This window comes from Chiroxiphia lanceolata, chromosome 1 (genome assembly GCF_009829145.1).
Source record: "Chiroxiphia lanceolata isolate bChiLan1 chromosome 1, bChiLan1.pri, whole genome shotgun sequence".
Classification (NCBI taxonomy): Eukaryota; Metazoa; Chordata; class Aves; order Passeriformes; family Pipridae; genus Chiroxiphia; species Chiroxiphia lanceolata.
In genome coordinates, this window is record NC_045637.1 from 121,602,009 (window position 1) to 121,626,314 (window position 24,306).

General features: G+C 44.6%; 3 protein-coding genes and 1 long non-coding RNA gene across 4 annotated transcripts in view; all 4 read left to right on the forward strand.

Moving 5' to 3' along the window:
- Positions 1-1,401, forward strand: part of HOXA5 (homeobox A5) — a 2,724-nt gene extending 1,323 nt beyond the window's left edge. The window contains exon 2 of the mRNA XM_032679346.1: positions 409-1,401. Coding sequence (XP_032535237.1) covers positions 409-659 — 251 coding nt within the window. The 3' untranslated portion in view covers positions 660-1,401. The remainder of the gene's footprint in view (positions 1-408) is intronic.
- HOXA3 (homeobox A3) overlaps positions 1-24,306 on the forward strand; it is a 45,442-nt gene that overhangs the window by 10,252 nt on the left and 10,884 nt on the right. The window contains 1 exon segment of the mRNA XM_032679321.1: positions 2,376-2,480. Within this exon segment, the coding sequence (XP_032535212.1) occupies positions 2,376-2,480 (105 nt within the window).
- On the forward strand, positions 2,501-22,664 carry LOC116782598. Its single transcript, XR_004355266.1, has 3 exons — positions 2,501-2,958; positions 7,012-7,013; positions 22,655-22,664. It is a non-coding gene; the product is annotated as an uncharacterized LOC116782598 (long non-coding RNA).
- Positions 12,437-14,771, forward strand: HOXA4 (homeobox A4). The gene is made up of 2 exons (XM_032679333.1): positions 12,437-13,094; positions 13,608-14,771. Exons 1-2 carry the CDS (start codon positions 12,509-12,511, stop codon positions 13,934-13,936), a joined length of 915 nt encoding a protein of 304 aa, XP_032535224.1. The 5' UTR covers positions 12,437-12,508; the 3' UTR covers positions 13,937-14,771.

Genomic DNA, 24,306 nt, shown 5'->3' on the forward strand with positions numbered 1-24,306 from the left:
GAGTTCTTTGCCTCCCAGAGCCTTTCCCAGCTCAGCCGTGGGAAAGGGCTGAAAGCTTTGCTCTCCCAGCTCTGAAAACCCAGCTAGCAGCAGAGACGTCTTCCAAAGCAGCTTATCTGGGGGAGGCGTGGGGGGAATTAACCTTCGGGGGGGAGGGGGAAGGAAAAAATTCAATTTTAAAAAATCGTACCACAAATCCAAGCGAAAACTTACCGAGACTACCAAATCCCCCTCCCCCAAGCCTTTCCTTAGAGGGGCTGGAGGGGGAAACTTGTTGAGCGTTTATCCAAAGCAGAAACAAAACCAAGCAGGACTGAGAATAACGGTCCTGGTCGCTGGTAGCTGCAATGAGACACGAAGGCTCCGAGTGGCTGCTGAGAATCTAAATCATGTACTTTTCTCTTCCAGACAACATAGGGGGACCAGAAGGGAAAAGAGCTCGGACTGCTTACACCCGCTATCAGACCTTGGAGCTCGAAAAGGAATTTCACTTCAATAGATACCTGACCCGCAGAAGAAGGATTGAAATAGCACATGCTCTTTGCCTCTCAGAGAGACAAATAAAGATCTGGTTCCAAAACAGGAGAATGAAATGGAAAAAGGATAATAAGCTGAAAAGTATGAGCATGGCAGCTGCAGGAGGGGCATTCCGTCCCTAAGCGTTTGATCAATTAAAAGTACTGAGCAGTATTAGCTGACCCTGCGTCGTCTCATGTCAGTACTAAGTTGACTTTCTAAAACTTCCTTGTGTTACTTCTGTGAAGAAACCCTGTTCTTGTCGCCCTTATTCATCTTTTAATCATGAGCCTGTTTATTACCATTCTCTCGCGTGTATAAGTAGATCTGCTTTTATCGTACATTTCTTTGTCTTGAATGGCTTTGTCTTGAAAAAAATAATAGATGTTTTAACTTATTTATATGAAGCGAGCTGTGTTACTTGAAGTAACTGTTAAAACAAAACAAAACTGAACAAAAAAGAACAAAAAGAAAAAAAAAGAGAAGTTAAAAAAAAAAAAGGAGAGAGAGAAAGAAACCCTCCCCCGGTTTAGTACAAATGTTATGTGTTGCACTCAACCTGCTTAACTGTGCATGTGTGGTCAAGTGTTAATGTCTGTATAGCTCCAAGCTGTTAAAAATATTTTTATTCAAACTACCTATATAATTCCTGTGTAATTAATGCTGTTGTAGAGGTGAAATGATGAAATCAACTGAATTTGTCCTGCGTGTAGTGAATAGTGAATCTGTGACGAAAACTGTGATTCCAAGCAGTATGTCCTTGCTGTGCCTTTGTATATGACTCTTTGCACGAACTCTTAGAAGTGGCTCTTATTAAGCGCAGCTTCTGTGATGTATGTTTTTTGTGAACAAAGTTACAATTATAGTCAAAGTCTGGCTGTTTGAGCAAACTGTGATCAGCTTTTTTTTTATTATTATTATTATTATTTGTTTTTAAAAAAAACCTGACTGGAAATCAACAAAAAAATAAACTTTCTATTGTAAAGTTTTCGTGATCTGGTTTGTGCAAAGCAAGAAGTTGTGCTTCCAGATTTGCCTCTGAAAAAAAAAAAATAGCCCGTGCAGAGTTTGTAATAATATTTTACCTGGCTCCTACTGCACGTTGCAGATGGCGGATGCTGCAATTGTCCGCTACCCGTATTTTTAATTGAAAGTTTGACCGTAAGTTCTTCCTTACTGGTTTCTCCCTAGGTGGAAAGCTGCATCGCAGGACCACAATCAACACTCTTTGTGAGTGAATCAACTGTTAGCTGTTTGCTGATGGTTAAAAAAAAAAAAAAACAAAACAACCAAAAAACATGTGCTTTGTTAAAACACTGCTAATGCCAAGGCGTGTTTGCATCGCTCTAGAATTTCTCCTGTGGTTTCATTAAGTATATTTTCAGGACAGCCACGTCTGAGCCCTCTGCGTCTATCAGTAACCCTCTCTAGCCACATTCCCACTCTTCACCCTTTAAAGATTTTTGATTTTCTTTGCTACAATTAGTTTGCTATAAACGTAATGTTACTTACCCCATCAGAGCTTGAATGGTTAACTCTTCTGAGCTTCTAAGAGCAACTAAAGATTTGCACATTTACTGACTGGTTACATTGATGCCTTCCCTTAAAAGTTATAAAACAGTAAACTTTATAAGCCCCAGTTCCGGCTATATGACATTTGGGTGCCAAATGAATAGGGTTTTGTCTATGAATTAGATCGTAAAATCATCCATAGCACAGACAGATAGGCTCACTGGCTATAAAAAGTCACGTGGTGCCATTAAAGTAAGTTTTATGGTTTTGGGGAGTTGACATCCAACATTATATACCACATAACATATAATCTCACTGACGCTGGACTTCATTTGACTCTTTTGCAGGCTACGTGTGCCTCCTGGCCATTCAAATTGTCAGGTTTAGGGACAGAAGTATCCAAACCACAAGTTCTCAGTACTATATGAAAAATGGCTCCTTGCAAGTCAAAGGTAAGTTTTGTGCACAAGTTCCTTAAAGTTTATTTGTACAGTGGGGAAGCCGAGGCTCCCGCTCGCTCTCCCTGCCTCTTGCCTCTTTCTTTCTCTTTCTCTTTCCCTTTCTTTCTGCCTGGAGCTTTTCAGGATGGTCCCACCGAGCCAGAGAGGCAGGATCAACCACTAATGATCCAGGTTGCCTGCAAATTCCCCCCCCCCCATCCCTTCACTCGCAGCAGCTAGCTCTCTATTTTAACGATCAAATCAAAGTAAACCACAATAAGCGACTTTGGCAGAGATGGATTTTGGGGCCTAGCTTTAATCACTTTGACTACCACAGAAGATAATTACTTCCTTTGCTCCTATAGACTCTCCAAGTTTGGAGAGGTTTTGTTTAGCAAAGAGTAGTTACTGAAGGCAATTAAAAAAAGGGGGAAACAAAATAGATAGGGCTTGATATTATCTGGGCTGTATTTTATGCAGGCATGATAGAGTTGGAGGCGTGATGATATGGTAATAATCCTTGGATTGGTGAAATATGTTGCACATCAGAGATAGTATTAAAATGGCACAGACTGTACTGGAGTGCTTAGATACATATTTTCTGCATTGGGTTGTCCAGAAAGCTTTAATTACATGTCTATGTCCATCTATGAGTGCGTACTGTGTTTTATGGACGCGCATTTATAACATTGCTGTAACTTTTTCCTGACCCTATATACAGTTGTATAAATATATTTAAATTACATGCATGTGTGCTTGCATGTACCCATCGGTCTATATGTCTATATGTCTGTAAAGCCGTGCAAATGCATATATGCGTCTAATATTGGTGTAGTTACATATACAAAGGGTGTGCACGTGTGTATACATATACATGTCCCTGTGATTTTTTTTTTTTAAAGCAAACCAATTGACTGTAACTTGTAGCATTAATACAAGAGACTACAGGTCATTAGAGTGCTGCAAATTATGAAATACGGGCTTGGTTTATTGAAGACTGTAAATATCCCCCTAGCTCTGCTCTCTCTCTTTTTACCTTATATTGCTGGCTGCCATTGTGGGGTAGGCCCCAGCTGCATGTTTACTTCAACATTCTTTTTATTTAAGTGGACTGTTCTCACTAGAGTGTGATTACTCAGCAATAAACTTTATGGCCGGATTTAACTTTAGTCTTTGAATTTCCAGGACTTGAATGAAAGGGTGAAAGGAACTCTATCTTTCTCTGGGTAACATTAAGGCCTGATCCTTATCCTCAGAGCTGTTACTTTGGCGAGTGATCTCCGGGGGGTGCAAACTGACTAGCTGGGGGCTAGGGAAGAGTTTTGAGAATTGCCTACAATCTCTCTCTCTCTGTATATCTCTCTCTCTATATATATATATCTATGTATCTATATAGATATATATCTTCAAACCAACTGTGGGTATCTCTTTCTCTGCTCGGTTACTCCAGTGTTTGGAGTAACATTGATTTAGCACATTGCATTGTTTTCCTTTATGTGTCATAAAGTTCAGTTTGCAAAAGAACAGCGTGGTTTGATGTGAGAGATGGGCTTTGTTTTATTTTGCTAGTGCTATTCCGCTTGAATATTGTGGTTTAGGCTGGTTTTGCTACTGCAACCAATAATGAGAGAAAGGCACAGGGGCACAGGAGGGTAAGGTTGTTGCGTACCTCTGCAAGGTCTGCACATTGCTGTCTGATTCCTATTTTTAACTTGTCTTTAACTTCAAAGAAATGGTAGTATATAAGGTAGGTTCATCTCAAAGATCTCAGTTTTACAAATATTTAAGATTTAAAGTCACCCCTTATGTAAGACAAATGGAGTCTGAAGCCTTTGTGTCTGTCTATCCTTCCTATGAACACTAAACAAACACATCTGCATATATTTTATCTTAAAAAAATGGGAAAGGTTTTAAAAGAACATATCCAAATGCACATTTGAAAATAATTTCCGTTATAAACAGCTGGAGATTTTATAGTACACTAGCTGTCACATTTTCATCAATAGGAATACCAGAAAGTTATATATGATAGGTGTGCATTATATTATACTATATGTCATAAAATTTTGTAGTTTGAGGCAAGGCATGAAAAATCTTTAAAAGTTTGGGCTTCATTTATTTGTGGGTCCTTTTGCTAGGAAAATTATTTGCTTGTAGATGGGAATGATACTAGACAAAAACAGCTCACAATTACTCAGTATTCAACAACACTGCATTATTTGAATTAGCTGGTGAATATACAAACACACACGCACATCCGTCCAACTAATATTTTAGGATGCTGGATTCCATCGTGGACTGTAACTTTTAATTGTTTAGAGTGAAAATATTTGCTACTGTGTATTTTCTACATTTCTGGTGTGGCTTCTGGAGCCTATTCCACGGAAAGCAATGTACAGAGATTCAAGAACTGTGGAGAAGAAAAATATCCCCAAGCCCAGAAGCATACAAACCCGCCCATACTGCAAGAAACACTAACAACAAAAGAAAGTTAGATAGAAATGACAACTTCACCGTATTTCTGGCCCTGCCCTGTCCTAAGAAGCACAGTTGAAACCATTCAAATCCAGAAATGCATAAAGATTTCCTAGTCCGCTTTGAAATTTGAAATTCAAACGAGCTCAGACTGCCGAACTCTATGAAAATAGTCCCAGGTCCGAATTGTTTTCCGAGGGAAAATGTCATGGGGAATTATCGCTGGGAATCAGGAGAGAGGTCTTAACTGCACACGTTATTTTTCTGCTGTATTTGGAGGATTAATGCGTGGGAATTTGTTCTACCTTAGGCATGGCAAGTTGCGTTCTGTGATTTGAAATATAGCTTACCTAATCCTTTGAAAGAAATACTTGCATGTAGTGTCTCATGTCTAAGCGTAAGGCCAATTAAAGATTAGGCAGCTCTCTTAATGTGCGTAACTGGTGACTTTGCAAGACATAACTTTCTCTAAACCAGAAGTATAACAATCCAATGGAAAGTCATCCGTAAATTACAGCTCTGCAGTCTTGTCTAAACCATGCAAACGCCCTAATTGTAGACCATTACAGGGAAATTATTATTCTGCCATTTCCTTACATTTAATAAGTGTGTATCTGTGGAAGGGTGACAACAGAGGGGTTTGCAAACTGCTTCATGGGAAATTGAATGGAACAGATCATGAGGGGCGGATCAGGAGGTTTCGATTTCAAACCCTGGATCCTAGAGCAATGTTTTTTCCCGCCCCGCATATACAGACTCAAGGCATGAAACGCGGACATAAGTAAATCTCCCGACCAAGTTATCGCTTGGCTTTCTTAGTTCTTTCTCTTTCCTACCCTGAAAATCTTCCCGATTTGAGACTAGAGTTGCTAGCCAGAGCACAAAAACACGGCTCCCACAGACGTCTGATCATCTCTGAAAATATTATCCCCTTCAAATTAAAGCATCCCCACTAATGTCTCTCTGGAAGGCAGATACTCATGGACCACCCCAGTCACATGTTCCTGTAGCTACACGCACAAACGCTATCAAATCTGACACAGAGAGCGTGTAAAATTTGCATGAATTTTGCTTTATAGCATGCAAAAAGAATCTTTCCTATATCCCCTCCCCCCCAAAAATGTCTTTTCAATAATAATATTTGCGATGAAGGTTATTGGGTAATTATTGCAATTTTGTGGAACAGTCCTTGCTTGAGGTGAAGTCTGTCTCTGGATAATAAATGGCAGCCCGTGCAGTTCACTGCCAGGTTAAGTAAATGCAGAAAAGATAAATCTGCACACCCTAGGAATCACCAGCAGAGCTCGCTTTAGACCAAGTTCACAGTCAACTCGTTTGCCTAGACAAGGCTTCGCAAACAATTAGAGTTGTTTCTTTATGTTTAAATCAAGGAGAAATGACTAAGACCCTTCAGCAGAGAGCTGCAGCTTTCCCCCCAACGCTCGTCGCTACATTCCTTCCAACCTCACGCCCAGAACTTACCCAGCATTTCACCTGCAACTGTAACCATATAGCGCCTTTGAGTAACAGGCTTCCCTCCAACGCTGCGGAAAGGCTGTGCAAACTGATCTAACAGCACTTTGCAAAACCGCGAGATTAAGGAAAAAAAAATTAAAACCGCAAAATTATCCGATTTCTCAAAAGCAAGAAGAAAAATTAAAGCCCCCTTAGAAAGCTGGGGGAAACAGCAGAAGTATTGAAACAAACAGTGCGACTCTCTTACTCCTAGAAGAAGCTGCATAGCTTTTGTATATCTTTGTGGTTAAGGGCGTTACAACTGCAGGTCAAAAAGTTGAGGGTCAAAAGTTTACGTTTTGCACCACTCTTAGTCATTCGCCCAGACAGAGTTTGATGTCAATGTTATAGCCGAGATCTTGACTATCAGCACAAAAGATAAAATAGCTTTGAGTTACGTGTGTATCACAGTATGGACTCCAGGTGAACCCTACTGGCTGAATGACCTCAATTACCGAGGAAAGGATAGAAAATTCCTCTTTTCAAGAGTAATACACGTTGTATTTCATCTTGAATTATCGGCCGCATTTGTGTCTGAATATCTCGGGTTCAGTCGTGGCAGGTAAATACGCGTGTTACCCCCACAGCAGCCACTGACGCTGCTTCTTCCAAGACTCAGGTAGCAAAATGCTTCACCTTTGTTTATTATATAATAACCTGATTTAAGAGGTTTAACGTTAAGCCTTCTCACTTTGCAAAATGGCAGGAAGATAAGATAGGAGGGAAGCTATTAACGCGTATATCGATCCTAGTCGCGTCTTTGTTTTTGCTCTCATTTCTGTAGCGATGGCTAAACTGTGCTTAAACAGGACATGCTGGAGATAATATAGGTTATATGTTTGGTCCGAAAGAGCTCGTTTAAAAAGCGGAGCGGTGGAGCTCTGTTAGGATACCAATGGGAAATGTTACGGAGAAGCTGGCGCCTTGCGCCGCTCCGAGATTTGGAGGGTACTCACAGCCTTCTGGAATTACCCGTGGCGGCAATTCCCAGCGAAATGGGGAGTAGGAAGTGTTGTTAATTCTCCCTCCACCCACCCCTCTCCACTCCTTCAAGAAAAAGTTTAGTGGAATTTCTTAGCACAGAGATTTATTCCCACACTGCTGAGATTTTTTGTTCCCAATGCCGTCTCTCTGTAAAAGCTTTGCTCCTTGGTCAGACGTGTCTGCAGGGAGAACTGGCCAATATCGCTTAGGCAACTTCATTTTGGAGGAAATATCTGAAGACAGGACTCAGCTTGAAATTTTGAGGCTGAGGGGTGGATGAAAGAGGGAAAAGATATTCCCAAATAGGCATGATCAGATATGTAAGGTGTGGAGGAGGGGACAGCGCGACGAGGAAGTCCGAGAAAGGGCGCACCTCACTCCCAACCACGCATTGCTGCCTTCCCACCCCCAAGGCAGGAGCCTACACCGGCCTCTCTGTAACTGGTACTCGTGAATTATTTGCCAGAGACACAGCTGGGTCGTGACAGGCGAACGTTCTTTCTTGGGAACAAGTACGCGAGAGGCTAGATATCAGATTAGCGAAAGTGTTTATTGGAGATTTTGCCTGAAGTACCTGCTGAAGCCTGGAAAGTATGTAATGCAAGTATTTGATCGGCGTGGAGACGCTGCTCAGAAGTTGTTGCTGCTGCTCACTTGTAGAGAGCCCTGGCACTGCACGTTTGGGGCGCCTGCCCGCGCTGGAGATAGTATATAACCTTTCACATCGGGGCTATTTATTCGGTGTAGGAGCGAAGCCTGATAACAAGCTAAAAACCGTAGCCAAATATCTATTTTGTTAGAGAATAGCAGGCGAATTGTTTCCAAGAATAACAATGCGTCTTTGATATACCCAGAATGAAAGCTGTTACTATAACCGGCTTACTCAAGAGTAGGTGACAGAAATCCATTTACTTCCTCACTAAAACAATTAGCCTCCCGGATTCCATATTTTAAATCTGGTTTAGAATAAAAATATCAATGATAATAATTTCAAAGAAGTTGAAACAGCGACTTCCATAAATATCGACTCTTTTGAATTATTGTTTAAATTGTTCCCCACCCCCACCCCCCCAATTAAAAAAAAAGGTAACAGGCTAGAACAGAACAGTTAATATTTTGAGGCGAACTCTTTCTGTCCTTTCACTCTCTGCATTTAGCACACTGCTCTCTGGCGTGGAAGGTCTGCTCAAAAGACCATTCATTTAAAAATCCGTGCACAAATCACGTTTTACGTGTGTTTATTTAAGCGCGCCAGGACAGAATGAGCAAATCCCGCCAACCATCCCGTTGTTAAGAGGAGCCTGCGTGCCAGAGAAGCCACCGCTTTTACCAAATGCTGAACTTGGGGCAAAACTCCCAACATTGACCTGGCAGAGCCCATCGGGAAGGAGCGCTCCCGTCCGCGGAGGCAGGGCAGCCTCGAGACTGTATCATTCCCAGGAACAAAGAAAGGAATACAGTCGATACATTCCATAACGTTTACATTTTCCCGCGATTTTTTTCTTATTTTTCCTTAGAAGTAGTGACCTGGGCAAAGCACCCTGCTATCTAAAAGACACTGTTATAGACCTTTTAGAAAAACTAAGTCCAAGGCCGAGGTGAACTTCAGGTCACCGCGTCTAACAAATATGAAAATGTCGCCTGGTGAAGGGCACGCCTTGTTATTTAACAAAGACTGTCAATGTGTAAGATTAATAAGAAACAAAATGCACACGGTGTCACTTTTCGGTCACTTTGAAACTTGGGACAGCCTCGTATTCAAGAGGGGAAAGCTGGGGCTAAATATATTCAAAATGGTTCAAATCAAAGTCAAGCCAGGCTGCTAGTGTGATTCTTCCTCCTCCTACTGTTCTCGGTGGAGGATGGTCGGGCACGACGAGAGGTTGACTTGAATTATTATTATTATTATTATTACTATTATTACTACCACTATTGCTATTATTGCTGTTATTATTATTATTTTATCTTTCGTGGAAATTACGGTTTATCCGCATATGTGGAGGGTAGCAGGAATGCTTGTCTGTTTCATCAGAAAAAGAGGGATCCCCTTTTACCCCTCTTTGGGTATGTATGAGGTTGCCTCTTCTTGGTGCATGAAAATTTACTCTCTCCCTCTCAACTCAATTCCGATGCGTCCAGAATTAATTCCTTCTTGTCCTCGGCCAGACTCGGCCAGGAAACTCTCGCTTCTTTATTAATCGATTAAAGTCTCCTTCTTCAGTGAAATCGAGCCTTTAGTCCTTCTGGGAAAATAAGGGAGCTGGCCTATTTTATCCTATCCTTTTCTTTTTTTTGAGAGCTTAGGGTGATGGTACAAGTTTGTTAAAAGGAAGTACCGGGGAAAAAAAGGGTTTCTGAGATTGTTTATTACAGCCATAAATCTTGCAGTAAAATGTCGAAATGGCCGTGTGCAAGATAACACTTGGTGGTCTTGGCTGGGTTCTTGTTTATGATAACAAAACCACAAAGACATGGAACAGGCCTTTTGGAGGTCCTGCCTCAGCACATCTTCGCAGACTAATAGAGCCACACGAAAAAACAGACTTCAGCTGAGCAGCTCAGGTCACCTTGCAGATTTACACTCGTATACAAAACTGTAGCCGAGCGCCAGAGACCCGCTGTAGAAAGAGGTGCAGTGAAACTTTGAGATCTAATCACAGTAAATAATACGAAGCAGAGGCCGGTCAACTCTCCCGATATAGCGCTGAGCTTATAAACCGAGACAACATTTTTCGTTTTGCTTTACCATGGCGTGGGAACACGGCAGCCCGCTGTAGTGCTCCGGCCATAGTGCCTCAGGAGTTATGCCGAGGATAATATTTACGATACCCCAGTGTAATTCATCTGGTGCTGCCCGGCAGGTATTTGTGCGTATGCGTCTGTATGTGTGCATGTATCTCTTTACGCCGGGAATTGTTCGCTGGTCGTGGTGGCTTTTGGTAATCTTTTACTTTTTCTAGCCATGCAGATGGGAGCTTTATTCTTCCAGAACATGGGTTGCTGTTGTTCTGTTATTCTTGTCGTTTTAATATAAATAAAACGATCTCCCCTTTTCTGTCAAATATGTGTTGTTGAACAGTTGCTGCTGTCTCTGTGTGTAACCGCGTGTGTGTAACCGCATTTCCTCTCCACGCAGAGTAAATAGAGAAACTTATCTATTACCCCAGTTAAAGAATTCCATAGATGTGCTGTTGAAAACGAGTAAGTAAATGTGTTTTAACTCTCTTTACAAATTAGACATTCGATAGTAGGAGGAAATGAGTGATTGTTTAGATAAGTACCCCAGTATACCCAAGTGCTGGAAATGTTCTAACATATTACAAGCCGCATGCAATGTGCGTGCCTGTGTGTCTGTGAATAAAATATAAATCGATACGATATGTGTCTTGTTAGGTGGAAAATATATTCAAATAGAATTTTATTGCATGTATCCATTATCTATAAAACTGCAAAAGACAATAATCTGAATTTAAACCGGGGTGACTGCTAATGTAATATCTTTAGGAGGGCAAGATCTAAACTGTATCATATTTACGCTTGATATATTAGAAGTATTTTCCCATACCAGCAGATGAGATTACCCACTCAGCAATTATATTCTCTAAGGGTGCAGTAAATATTTTTATGTGTTCATATGCTTTCCTGAAAAGAAGAAACAAAAATCTGAAAAGTTCGCTTCTAACTCCATATGTGCCAGACTAGCTGACACAATCTCCAATACTTCAATAAGTATTTTTTCCCCTTAGAATAAGAGCATAATTAGTTTAACCATCAAATTTCAATTACCTAAGGTCAAGACTGTTACCTCTTTCCCCCCTGAGCTGCAAATATCGTTAACAGTCTCAGTGTTAGCAACGTAGGGGTGTCTGAGTGCCCTCTCCCTCCTACACCAGGATTTGCGAGATACTTTTGCGAAGGTGCTAGCGATTTCTCGTGGAAGTGAAAATTATGGAATAAACCCAAGACGAGGCATACCACACCAATGGACTTAAAGTAGTTCAGAAAGAGCTCCTCCACGGGGAGGGATGCTCGCACTGAGCCCTGCGATCGCCGGTAGGAAGTATTTCATTCCGTCGTGTCCGTCTTCCCGTCTCCCTTCCCCCTCTCTTCCCCGTTATTTTCAGGCTCGCAATGTCCCTCACACCCCGCAAGCCACTTCAGGACTCTCTTCGGCCTCCTCGCGACCTTCGTTCTAACTTTCGCATCTATTCGTTCAATCAGCACAGATTCAGAGGCTCAAAGGACTGGCCCCGGAGCGACGGGGCGCTGGGCACAGATCCCGGAGGGCGGCCGGTGGCCTGAGCCCGGCAGCCGCTGCCGCCCTCTGCCTGTGCGAAGCCCCGGTTCTATGCTTTTGGAGATGGGCTTTTTAAAAGGATTGTGCAACGCCTTGTGCAGTGCCTGGTTCCCTCTGGATCACGAAGCTGAGCTGCGCTCCGCTTCCTCGCCCCGCTTCCTATGCTCTCCCGCGGGGGAACTAGGGCACAAGAAGTGCTGGGGCGGGCGGGGTGGGTGGGAGACTGTCAGAGCCGGATTAGTTTTATCTCGCTTGACACTGCGACTGCTGGACGCAGCCTGGGTCGGCGTGCGGGAGGAGCTAGGGATGCTGGTGAGGAGCGGACGCGGGGAGCTCCCTCGCCAAGCAGCCGCCGCCCCTGGGGGAGACGCGGCCCCCGCGGAGGGTCCGCGGGCGCGGAGCTGCCCCGCCGCCCCTCGTTCTCCTTCCATTTCCTGATCCGGGGTCCGCGGCCCTGCGCGGTAATTGGCGCTGGCGGTCAGGTGGTGGCGGGGCGGTGGGGGGTGCGGGTGTGTGTGTGCGCGGGTGTGTGTTGTGTGTGTGTTGTAGGCGCTCCAGGGGTGGGAAGAGAGGAAGGGAGGGGAGTGCGGCGGGGAAGGAGGGGGAGGGAGGGCTAGAGGCCCAAACTTTGGCAGCGGTGAGCACTTGACAGCAGCGGGAGGGGGAGAGGGAGGGAAGGGAGGGAGGGGGGGGGGAAGGGGAGGGGCCTCGCCGAGCCCAGAAAAACGACAACGCGAGAAAAATTAGTATTTTTGCACTTCACAAATTAATGACCATGAGTTCGTTTTTGATAAACTCCAACTACATCGAGCCCAAATTCCCTCCCTGCGAGGAATACACGCAGCACAGCGGCAGCGCCGGCAGCTCCGCCAGCTACCACCCGCACCACTCGCACCCGCACGCCCCGCCGCCGCCGCCGCCGCCGCCGCACCTGCACGCCGCGCACCCGGGCCCGGCGCTACCCGAGTACTTCCCGCGGCCGCGCCGGGAACCGGGCTACCAGGCTCCCGCAGCGCCGCCGGGGCCGCCGGGGCCGCCTCCCGAGGCTCTCTACCCCGCGCAAGCACCCTCCTACCCCCAGGCTCCCTACAGCTACAGCAGCGCCGGCAGCGCCGCCCCGGGCCCCGAGCAGCCGCCCCCGGGCGCTTCGCCGCCGCCGCCCGCCAAGGGCCACCCCGGTCCGCCCCAGCCCCTGCTCCCAGGCCATGCCCTGCAGCGCCGCTGCGAAGCAGCCCCCGCCGCCGGGAGCGGCACCGGGCCCGGCTGTCCGCTACTGCCCGACAAGAGCCTGCCCGGGCTGAAGGGGAAGGAGCCGGTGGTCTACCCCTGGATGAAGAAGATCCATGTGAGCACGGGTGAGTTGCCCTTGCCAGGGGGAGGTGTGGATGCGCCTGCAGAGGAGGGAAGGGGGGAGGGTGCTCCTGGGGACGGGATGGGTCTTTGCGTGTGTGGCTTTTTTTTTTCCTCCTTCTCCCTCCGCGTTTCCTAACGCTAAAAAAAAAAAAAAAAAAAAAAAAAAAAAAAGAAAGTGAGAAACCTTTTGTATCCGGGGTCCTTTATCAAAAGATTTACGAGACGCCAAACTGTTAGGGCAGTAATTATAGCCCCCATAAATTTAATTGCCCTGCAGTGGCTCTGGGCCATGTGTCTTTGAAGCTTTTCTTCTAACCCAAATGCCCATCACCATTTTTTATTGCTCCTCGATTGTCCCCACTGTCGATAGGCTGTGAAACAATTTTTCTTGCCGTTTATGTATCTTATGTGAACCTGGTGTCAAGTTATTATATAATGATTATGTCCCATCGCTTCCCCCCCTCCTTTTTTCCCCTCCGCGTGTGTATGTATGTGCCTGTGTGTGCACGTTTCAGTCAACCCCAATTACAACGGAGGGGAGCCCAAGAGGTCTCGCACTGCCTACACCAGACAGCAGGTCCTGGAGCTGGAGAAGGAGTTCCACTTCAACCGCTACCTGACCAGAAGGCGACGCATCGAGATCGCGCACACCCTCTGCCTCTCGGAGCGCCAGGTCAAGATCTGGTTCCAGAACAGGCGCATGAAGTGGAAGAAAGACCATAAACTGCCTAACACAAAGATGCGCTCCTCAAACCAGTCCACACTGAGCCAGCAGTCCAAAGCACAGACACAGGGCCACCCCCATCCGCTCGATGGGGCTACACCCAACGCAGCCGCGCTATAAATACGGCTTTTGGTTTGAGGGGTTTTGTTGTTATTTTTTTTTAATATATATATATTTACCTATCTATTGGGGTTTTCAAACTGCCTCATGGTGGAGGCTGACCGCTTGGACCAAACAGTGTAAAACAAAACAGGAGCAGGAAACGAAGACGAAATGTGCCCAAGAACGGGCACATGTTTAAACCAAAACTCGGACGATTGTCTACATTGTATATAGATAATGGTTCCATGCCCAACATTTTTTTCTATTTATGGAAACGCTCTCTTGCCCTCGGTGTAAAAGAGGGCTGGATGGTGTCATGGACGAATTCTCTGTATCTAAGATGGACTTTTTTTTTTTTTTTTTAAAGGGAAAACTTTACAAATAAAAGACTTTACAAAGCAAAGAGCTCGTGGGACAGTTGTGTAAGGCATTGACTTGAATAATGCTGTTTCATGGCGTGTTCGTGGATTCTTCTGTGTGTGTCTGTGTGTGTGAGGGTGCACAGGCACATATACACACTCACACCAACATGGGAGAGACAACGAACACGTCCATGAGAGGTTAAAGACTTACAAAAAAGTCCTCTTACCCTGTCTAAAGGAAAATGTTTTATGTATCATAACAAAGGTAACTTAACTGGTTTTAAGTGTATCCCCCGCAGTAGCTGTGATCTATTAGTTTTTCTCCACTTTCCCTATTGCATTTATTTAAAGAAATATTGCTATAAAGGCTGTTGCTGTCTTCATATTTGGCACCGTCTAAATAGTTTGGGTCCATGTAAAATTTGTGGATTTTTGGTGTAATGTATAACAATGCCAAATGCTGGTAATAAAGATTATTCTGTACAAAAGAATTAAACGCTTGAAACAAAAGTCCAGTAAGTGCTGTTTCATCCACCTTGTGCTTAACTGGTGTTGGAACCAGGAATGGAAAAACACGGCTTAATGTATTGTTCTAACTTGGATTCACCTTATCAATAAGGTAATGGTTATTTTCAATATAGTGAAAAACGTCCTGACTCCTAATTGCCTGGCTGGGAAAAAGTGTGCTATAGGATGGGGAAAGGTCTTGCTTCATTGTATAGGTGAGTGGTGTTCTCTGTAGCGGACTTAAGGCAGAGTGAGTCTGACTCCATCGCTTGCTCTGTGACTGTTTTCAGCTGCGTTACAAGAGAAACCGTGCTTCTTCTGGGAGCCAGTAAGATCCCGTGCCACGATAACACTTTAAATTTTTAGCCAGTCGTGATTTATTAATTTCTTTTCTCTGATTATGATTTCTCAGCTGGCTAGCACTGTTTAAGGGAAACACATGAACGGTAACCTATAGTTTCTTTTTAAGCTGCCGTTTCTGTTTCCTTTAATTTTGTTTTTAAGGCTATTTTGAAATGTGTTGAGAAAGCCTCGGCAGACACACGAATTTGGGTACAACTCAGGAGGCTTATTTGACTGAAATTGTCACAACTACTGTGGCAAAATGGGGTTCAAGCGGTTCCAGCTCAGGCTGCGCATTTCGCTGCTTCCAGTCAGCTAAGGAGTGCAGGCAAAGCAGAGCTTCTAAGGGAGAACCTTGCTCAGGGCTTTCACGACGTAGTGTAGCACCAAGCCAGGTAGGAAAAATCTTGGAAAGGAGCTCAAATGCTCGTAAATCTTCAAGGGAAGGCCCGAAGGCTAATATTTTTTTACTTACCCGAATACATCTGAGAGGGATTTTTGGAATCAGTGCTTCTCTTCACATGAGTGAGACCACCAGGATCAGGGGCATCATCACACCCTGGTTGAGGTAGAACCAGGCCCCAAAAGTGCTGCCAGCATCCCTGCCCCGTCATAGAATATGAACCATCCTGGAGAAAAATGTAACATGCCGGTGGCAGAGCACGCTCAGCATCAGGGAGGTGGTGTCTTTAAATACCCTCAACAAACACTGCTGTCTCCACACCTGACCAAAGAGCAGGCCTGAAAAGCATGCTTCTACTCACATATTGCTGTTTACTAAATCCTGAATCGCCAGTTATCTCCTTATAAAGGAAGAAAAATACAGCTGTTAAATGAGGTAACTACTATCTGCAAGTCTGTAACTCTTTGTTTTGTTTATTGCTTGAGAATCCCTTCATATATTTGCAGTCAAAATTAGCACAGCCGAGCAAAATTCCAGCTGAAACGTATTAACTGGCGGTGCAGGATTTCTTTAGTGAGCAACCTATGCGTATAAACCTGGTTTGGTCCCATTGTAAAGAGAAATGAAATCACGCTGCAAATAGCAATTTTAGCGAGAATCATTAATCACCTCCTACAATAAATACTTCTTTGTAATTCAACAGCCGTTCTGAAAGGCATTCTCTTGGAAAAGTCTGTGAAGACGCAAAGGATTTTCCTGGGGAAAAAAAATGGTCATGTGTAAAGACACAGCATCTTGGCTGTCTGCTAAAAAAATGTACTTTCTCTTGCCGGACATTCAACTGCGGACTGCAAAATACCCCGTGGCAGATTATCATCGTTTAAGGTAAATTTTCTTTCCCCCCCTTCCCCCTCTGGCTGTGCTGGGAAGCAGGACGCTGCTGCCGGGCTGGGAGCCCTCTGCTCCCAGTCCGATACCTCCCGTCTTTACAATAACTTTGAAAATTACATCGTCCAGTTTAAATTCTCGCATTGTGCTCCCTTTGCTAAGGCAACCGGGAGTTCACCGAGAGGACAAATTTTCTATCCCATTAATTGTTTTTTTTAGAGGAGCAGACTGACCCTTCAAACCCTTGACCTTTAAAGACAGTATTCTTTTTAATCCGGCACTTGGACCTAAATGTCTCTTTCCCCCCTCCCTCTCTCCTGCTCTCCCGGTGTCTCTCACACACGGATTTATCTGCTCTGGCCACAAAGGCAAGCGCGGCCCAAAACGCTGAAAGTGAAGTTTGTCAATATTTCAAAGAAAGACCGAATCAGCTCGGAGTCAATTTGCTGGCTGCAGGGAACGCCACGCCGTTAACCCCGGCACCCACCTCCCCTCCACCACCAAGAAAAATGCTCCTCTTCCAAGATCTGCCTCCTCGTTTTTCCTACGAGCTTTTGCTATACCTGGTGTTTCATTACACGAGGAGCTGAGCTGTGACAAGCGCCTTGTGGTATTTAATAACCAGAGCCATCCTGCCTTGGGAGATTACGCAATGCCTGGAATTTTTTTTTTTTTTTTTTTTTTTTTTTGTTCAGGGTGCTTGCAGTTCCATGGCCTTCTTGCTCAGTGTTTGTAAACGAGGAAGGGGTGGGGGGAGCCGAAGTTTCATGGCAAGCCTGTCAAGATCTCCACCTGTGTGAGGGCTCCCCCCAGTCCTCCCGTGCTGCCCCATTCGGGCAGCCCCAAGCCCGCCTGCCGTTCCCGCACCTCCGCCAGAACCGGCCGGGCGGCGCGGCCCCGGGGCGCCCGCACGTCACGTCCCCGAGGAGGCGGAGGCTTTTGCCATGTCCTCAGCCTCACGGCAAGGCCAGGCTGCGGCGGGTGGGATCCCGCGGGGTGGCCCCAGGGCTGTCCCCTTCAGCACGGTGTTGCGCGGGCGCCCAAGCCCGGCCCACGAGGGTCCCAGTGGGGCCGGGGCTCCCCGCGTGGGCAGGGAAAGCTTCATGACCTCCTCCCTCCGGCCCCGGGCAGCCCTCCTGGCTCCTCCCGGGCCCGCGGACAGGCAGCACTGACCCATGGAAGGCGGCCCGGGGGATGCCGTCCTGGTGCTCAGAGCCCCCTCCCCGCTGCAGACAATGAGGACCTGGGTTCAACCGACTAGTTTGGAGGTGTGTGTGGGTGTAAAGCTGACCCATCTCTCTGTGCAGGACGGGACAAACCCACGTTATTAATGCCCTAGCACTCTCCCTAGAAACTGAGGAGCTGTCAGAGCAAGGAGAGATGAGGGGACCCAAGTACGAGCATCCCTGCGCTCGCAGATAAAGGTGTTGCGTCTGTTCTGGGGGAGATATTGAAATTTTTATCTTTATGGTCACGTGACTCATTAAATAATTAATGCAGATAGTCAGGAATGGATCTGTGGCCGTCAGTCCTCACTAGGAGTGATTCTCTCAGAAGTGAAACTCAACTCCTTATTACTGGAGTTTGTTTTTCTTTCTTTTTTTTTTTTTCCTTAAAAAAAATACCCACCTGATTTATCTTGAAAGATTCTAAACTTCTTAAGCAAGCAGTAGGGTCTGTGGTGGTAAGTAGGTAGTGTGTATTTCTAGCTTGATGACTTTAATTGTTTGTGCTTGCTTTGTGTGCTGAGCATTTGCTTAACAAGTTTAATATTTAGAAATGTTAAATCTTTGTTTCAGCTGCCTTGTGGTCACATTATGGCTTTTGGTGATTAAGTGTTACCGAAGCAAACACATTTGATAATGTTCTAATTCACACTGTGGAAGGCTGGGTGCCACGGTGCAGGAGGACCTGCTTTGTTCAATTTTCCTGGCGTTAATAAATCACCGGCTCTTAATACAGGGCCAAAAAAGCAATGGAAAGGCAGTGAGCATTGTAAAGGAAAAGTCATGGGCGAATTTCTCTATGACTCATTAGTCTGAACGATTTATGTACGAACTTAGAGTGCCGCAATGAATATTAGAGTTTGGGATAACAACAAATTAAAAAAAAAAAAAAGTTAGAGCTTTTTTAAAGTGCTTTTCTGCTACTTAGCAACTCTTTCAAGAAGGAGCATAGTTTAAAGGACCGTGGCAGTGTAAAATATGGTAGCGTGACCTAATAGCTCTAAAATAAATAACAGAAAGTCGCTGGCACCATTTTCAGATACACGCTCCATATTTAACACGAGTGGGACAACCCAGTCACGACATGCTTGATCGATGATTATTGCTGTTTGTAACATGACTATTGATTACGGATCAAAACGGCTAAGGTATGGTTTTGAGCCTAAAATGCCAGGGGGTTCTCCCTCCGCTGAAGGCGAGTGGAGAGAAAGGTAGAGTTAAGGATAACCCCAGGAAGCAGCACTCGGGCTCTGCCATTGCAGATTGAACTTTCTATTTTCTTTTGTGTTTGCCAGTAGATTTTAACAGTCAGCGCTCTCAAATTTATGACACAGCAATAAACAGTTTAGTAGGCTATTACTGCATGATTTTATGTAGACTGCAGTTCAACACCAAATTTAAAATTATTAGCGTAATTATTGAACTACTAAATTACCAAAGCGAAGTCTCCGCTCGAAAAGTTATCCCAAGATAGACCTAATATTTCCAAGGCTCAGATAACACCCTTTCACAAGAACTGTGTTATTTAACTATTAGCATTTGCATTTACTGACGATTTTAAGATGCATTAGATGGGTTTTATTAGCAAGACTGAATACGGGGGTACATTGTTATATCTGACAAATTCATATATAAAAGTGATTCAGTAAGTGACATGCAAATAATCTGACTGTTGTCTTCTTGGACTGTGCAGTATTGTTTATTTTAGGGGAAAGAAGCGGCCCGATTTCCCCCCCCCTCCGTCAATGGCTTTCAGTGTTTTGGTTTTTGTTTTCGGTTTGGTTTTTTTTCACTTAAAAAAAAGCCAAAAAAAAAAATCATTTGGGCCCGATTCCGCTACAGTGAGGTCAACTGTTAGTCTCTTATTGCGCTAGTGGTGGCAGGATTGGGCCCCGAATAACCGTTTGAATAAAAGCCCAACCACAATACTCCCTGCATTTAAACTGGAACACTTTCCGCGTTTTATTCAGCAGAGATGAACACCACGACTTGTGTTTAATGTCTGTTCTTGATTAAATGATCCTAAACAAAGGTTTCCCAGAGGAAAATAAAGCAGACATTCATGTAACAAGAATTTGGAATGACAGTATTTCCAAACACTTGGAGACAGAAGGCATAGTTGTCTACGAGGAAAAAAATTAAAAAAAAAATCACACACACACACACACGAAAAAAACAACAACAAAAAAACCAACAAAAAAATCAACCGCACGCTTTTATTTCTCAGCTCCCTGTGCTCTTCATCCGGGTGGCAACCCACACTCCGCGAGGGAGCCCGAGCCCGCTCCATCCCTGCCCACCCCTCTCCGGGGCTCTCCCAGTGCACCCGACAAACCATGTATTGCCAATGAAGGCGCAAAATACCTCCCCCTGCACTCCCCGGTAAGGCATTGTTTGTTGCTTGTTTACAGGGAGCCCCGAAAAGAAACCGCTCGGCCGGGGCGGTGGAAGAAGCTGGGAGCGCCTCAGCCCAACCTTGCGCAGCTGGAGAAGGTAAGAGTCGGTCAGCGGCCGCTGCTTTTGCGCCGGTGGCTGCTGTAAGAAAGCGATTTGCCTGGTATCTGCATGAAGAACAAGCCTGCTGGAATGAGATTTTGTTGTTGTTGTGATAAATATTTAACCTAGCTGGAATTTTTTTCTGCATTGGCTCTATTCATCTTCCGTGGGTGGTGAATGCGCGTGTCTGGGCAGACAAAGAAGTGTACGGGACCTGAGTGATCGCCATCCTTATAAAGGCATTGGGAACAGGAAGGATGCAAAGTCATCTGAAGAGCGAAGGAGTTAGAGAATTTCTTTGTCCATTCTTAGCTCCTTCCCAAATCAAAGGCGCAAGGCAAGGGAGAGAGGGTTGGAGCCGGTTCGGTGTTGAGTGGCTGCTTATCGCGGCTTGTCTGTTCGCCTCCTCCTCGAGGAGTTCCGCAGTCAGTTCCGCAAACGTGGAGTGCGCGTGGGGATGTTAGAAAACCTGATTTTTGCCTGCGTGCATACACCAGAATGGTTCGCGAGTAAATTTCGGGTATTTGTCTGGCCTGGCCTGCTTTGCACTGAACGGAGGTCAGTGTCTGGTGGTTCGGAGTTGTTGGAGTCTTTTATGTGCTTGGTCCTTTGGCAGGAGAAATGAAATGCTTTCCATAGTGACAATTTTTTCATGCCAGCCGCCGAGAGGGGAGGATTACATAGAATTAGCTCAAAATCCTGCTAGATTTACCTGCTTATTTTTGGACGTTGATGTACAATTAGTGTACTTTACTACCTTTTAAAAGCGGCCATAAATTACAGAACTACAAGGGCTCTTTGTGTTGGCTTAATGGGCTGCTTAAATCTTAACTACAAAAAGGCACTGCGAATGTCCATTCACGCTTGTGTTCGGAAATTGAAAGCGAAAATACGGTAAGAAGGAACCTTCCTCCAGTGGCATGTACCCACAGCATTGCGTGCAGAGATATTTGGGATTCCTCGACGAATCCAGCACTGGCAGACTCTGACTCTGCTGACTCTGAGTAGAACTTCTCACACAGGGCACAGTCGATAGTTCTACTCTCTTTATCTTCTTGGAAATGATCAAAGACCAAGTTTATCTCTATCAGACTCACGGGCGTAGGTAAACAGCTCTGCATCCCAGCAGATTTCAAATCTTTCGAGGGAGCGAGGAAATAAGTACTTGTATCATACGGTGATTCCCATTTCATCTCCTATGAGATGGGAGTGATAGGAACACCTCTTAACAACTATCATAAGAGTAAACTTGAAACACAGTAAAAATCCTAAATCTAATTATATCGAAGACAACTTTACATAGCATTAATGCCAGGAGTGGCTATTAATGCCAGAGTGGGCACAAAGGGTCTCTCTTAATGAAGGCACGTTACGAACTCAGATCTGTTTGTTGTTACTGAGGCTGGAATTTCAGCTCAGCTCGAAGCCATGTGTATAAAGCACAGAAAAATCAGTAGCAGACCTACTGATAAACTCCACATTTTTCTCCTAGAAACAGTGTTTCGGGTCTCCAAATCATCGAGGTAATAAAACACAATGTTGAATGTCCAGGAACAGGAACAAAGCAATAAATAGGGTGGTGAGGGAAACCTAGCGCCTGCGACTCGCAAGATCATTTGAATTTGTATCTGAAACTTCGTAATCATGCTATCAGAGCAAAGAAAACTTTCTCCAAATTCGGCAGAAGGGAATAATTTTCAGCTGCGATCCAGGACAGTACAAAGTTAGGCAGACTCCCCCCTCTGCCCTCCCAAAGCACACCCAGTGAAAGGTATTCACAAGTCAAGAAGTTACTTTTCTTAAGAATTAATTAGTTTCCCCACTATATACACGAAGTTAATTGTTAAACAGTAGTTTTAGGATTAACCTGACCATTAATACTAATAAAGATGTTCATAGAAACAGCGTTTTGAAGCCAATAGTCACAGCTAGCGTTAAGGCATTTAAGCTGACTTATGGTGGTGATTTATTGCTTTTGTAGTTTCTATTTGCTCAGGACTGTAACTTCTAAAGCCATCTTTCTGCTTTTGACGCAAAGCAGTCGATAACTTTTTACAACAGCCCCAAGACAGGCTTGCTTTACTTTCTTCAACATCTGCTCCAATCCCCAGTAATTTCAGTTTCATTGTTGCAGAATAACTTCTCTGTATGTTTCTTCTATGGGGTGTAAATGCACCATATTTAAAAGAACCGTGAATCCATCTCGAGCAAATATAGGCCTTGGTTTATGTTAAGTATGAGAGCTGTGGAGTTACCACGCGTTCTGATAGTCACAGACTCGGGCATGTCGAGTGTACCTAATGCTTTCTCTTTTTTCAAAGGTCTATAGTTTTTATTCCAGTTCTTAGTGAGGGATAATAGACGTATACGCTGATACTAGCTTAATCACTTCCATATGAAAAATTGCAAATTTTTCTCCTGTTGTAATTTCATGCTGACTTTGCTGCAGTAGCCACTACTATACACTGTTACGAATGGGTTTACGTTCCAGTGGCCCACTTTTACAATCCAGGGAAGAGTACATAAGGCTTGGCCATATCACTAAAAATCACGTTTAAAAAGAAAACTCCTTCCATTCTGTTCAATGATATGCAGGTGAAACACTAAGAGGGAGTATGTAGTTAGCTTCTTTGAACTTATGGGAGATGGTGGAAAGATTTAGGTTAGGGTGTATGCATCATGATGCACAATGCTGGAGTCACAAAACTGGACCAGGAGCACGTCAAAAGAATGAACTACCTGTTTTGCTTTGATTCCTTCTAGAAAAGTTATGTGAGTGGAGGGTTTCTTTTGTTTGTTTAGCTCATTGTGTCAATAGAACAAGTTAAACAATCTAACAGGGAAGATGTGATGTGTTCACACACAGGCGAAGCTGCCTGGCTCAGGGGCTGCATACAACTTCGCTCTTCTCTTTTTTTCTTAATTTTTTTCCCCTTAGGCAAAGAGCTCCCCCTCCTCAATTTTTTTTCATCATTAGCAACCTATAATTTTGTGCATCACTCAAACTAGCTGTATAGGAAATGCGTAAGCACAGGTTTAACAGCAAGGTCCCAAAGATTTGCAAAATTCAGAGGCACGCCAGTGAAGGAAGGTGTATTCTTCATAGGGCGTTACGAGGACAAAAATCAACTAGCTTCTTAGAAGAGACGGTCTTTTGCCTTTGTCAGGTAATTAAAGGTCTTTTTAGTTTCTACAGGAGCCCTGATGTAGCGAGTGGGAGTTGAGCAAGCCCTGTACAATAGCAGCTGGGGGTGGGGGGAAGGCTGGTAGTCGTCCCGTTTAGAAGAGGGCTGGAATAATAGCATTAAGATTGGGTTTTCTTCGGGAGTTGCGGAGGATATGCGACGTGGAGCAGAGTGGCGGGCCTGGGGAGCAAATGCCGGTTAATTAGGCTAAGTATCAAAGTGCAGCGTAATCCCATATTATAAGAAGAATTCCGCTTACCTTCCAATGGGCTTTGTGTAAAGAAATATTGGTGTGGGAGGAAAGAGAATCAAACCAATCTCCCCCCCTCCCCCAGTCATCTGCATCTCTTAGAATTTTTTTTTTTTCTCCTCCTTAAAACTCTTCTTTAACATATTGGGTAAGGCTTTAAAAAGCGAAGGCTCGCTCTAAGAAAGCCAGTTCCTTCAATGATTCCCTATTTCAAATAAAGGATTTAAGTTGACGTATGACCACGTGAGCACATAATACAGCGCATTATTGTGGCATTTGGAGTGGAGACCGGTCTGGCTCCGTCTGCGATTACGCTTTTCCAGTTTTCTGTTCAGAGCAAGCACTGCTTTCTATTATTCTTTTTTTCTCCTGCCCCCATCACCGTCCCCGCAAGAGCTGGCCATTTCGCTGACAGCTTTTCGTTCCTTATGGAAAGGTTATTGTCGAGCCGAGAGGACGAAATGCTTCGTTAGAAAGGATGGATTTTATTTTAAGGTATTTCCGTTGATTGTTCATTTATGTGGTGAGTTATTGCTGTTCGAGGCAAAGGTCAGTAGCAGAGGCTGGAGTGAGTGCGTGTGTGTGCGTGCGGGTGTGTGTGCACCCGGACCCAGGCTGCTTCCCCCTTTGTTTCAATTTGCTGCGGTAAATATTCAAACTCTACCCTCGCAGCGAGCAGTGCAGGGAGAGTTTGCTTCTTTATTTATTTTCTCCATAGAGATCCCACAC

Bases quoted from the DNA above. Each gene is read 5' to 3' on its own strand.
- HOXA4 (XM_032679333.1), top strand. From the start codon at position 12,509: ATGACCATGAGTTCGTTTTTGATAAACTCCAACTACATCGAGCCCAAA. The intron at 13,095-13,607 runs GTGAGTTGCCCT...TGCACGTTTCAG, and splicing joins GAAGATCCATGTGAGCACGG to TCAACCCCAATTACAACGGA.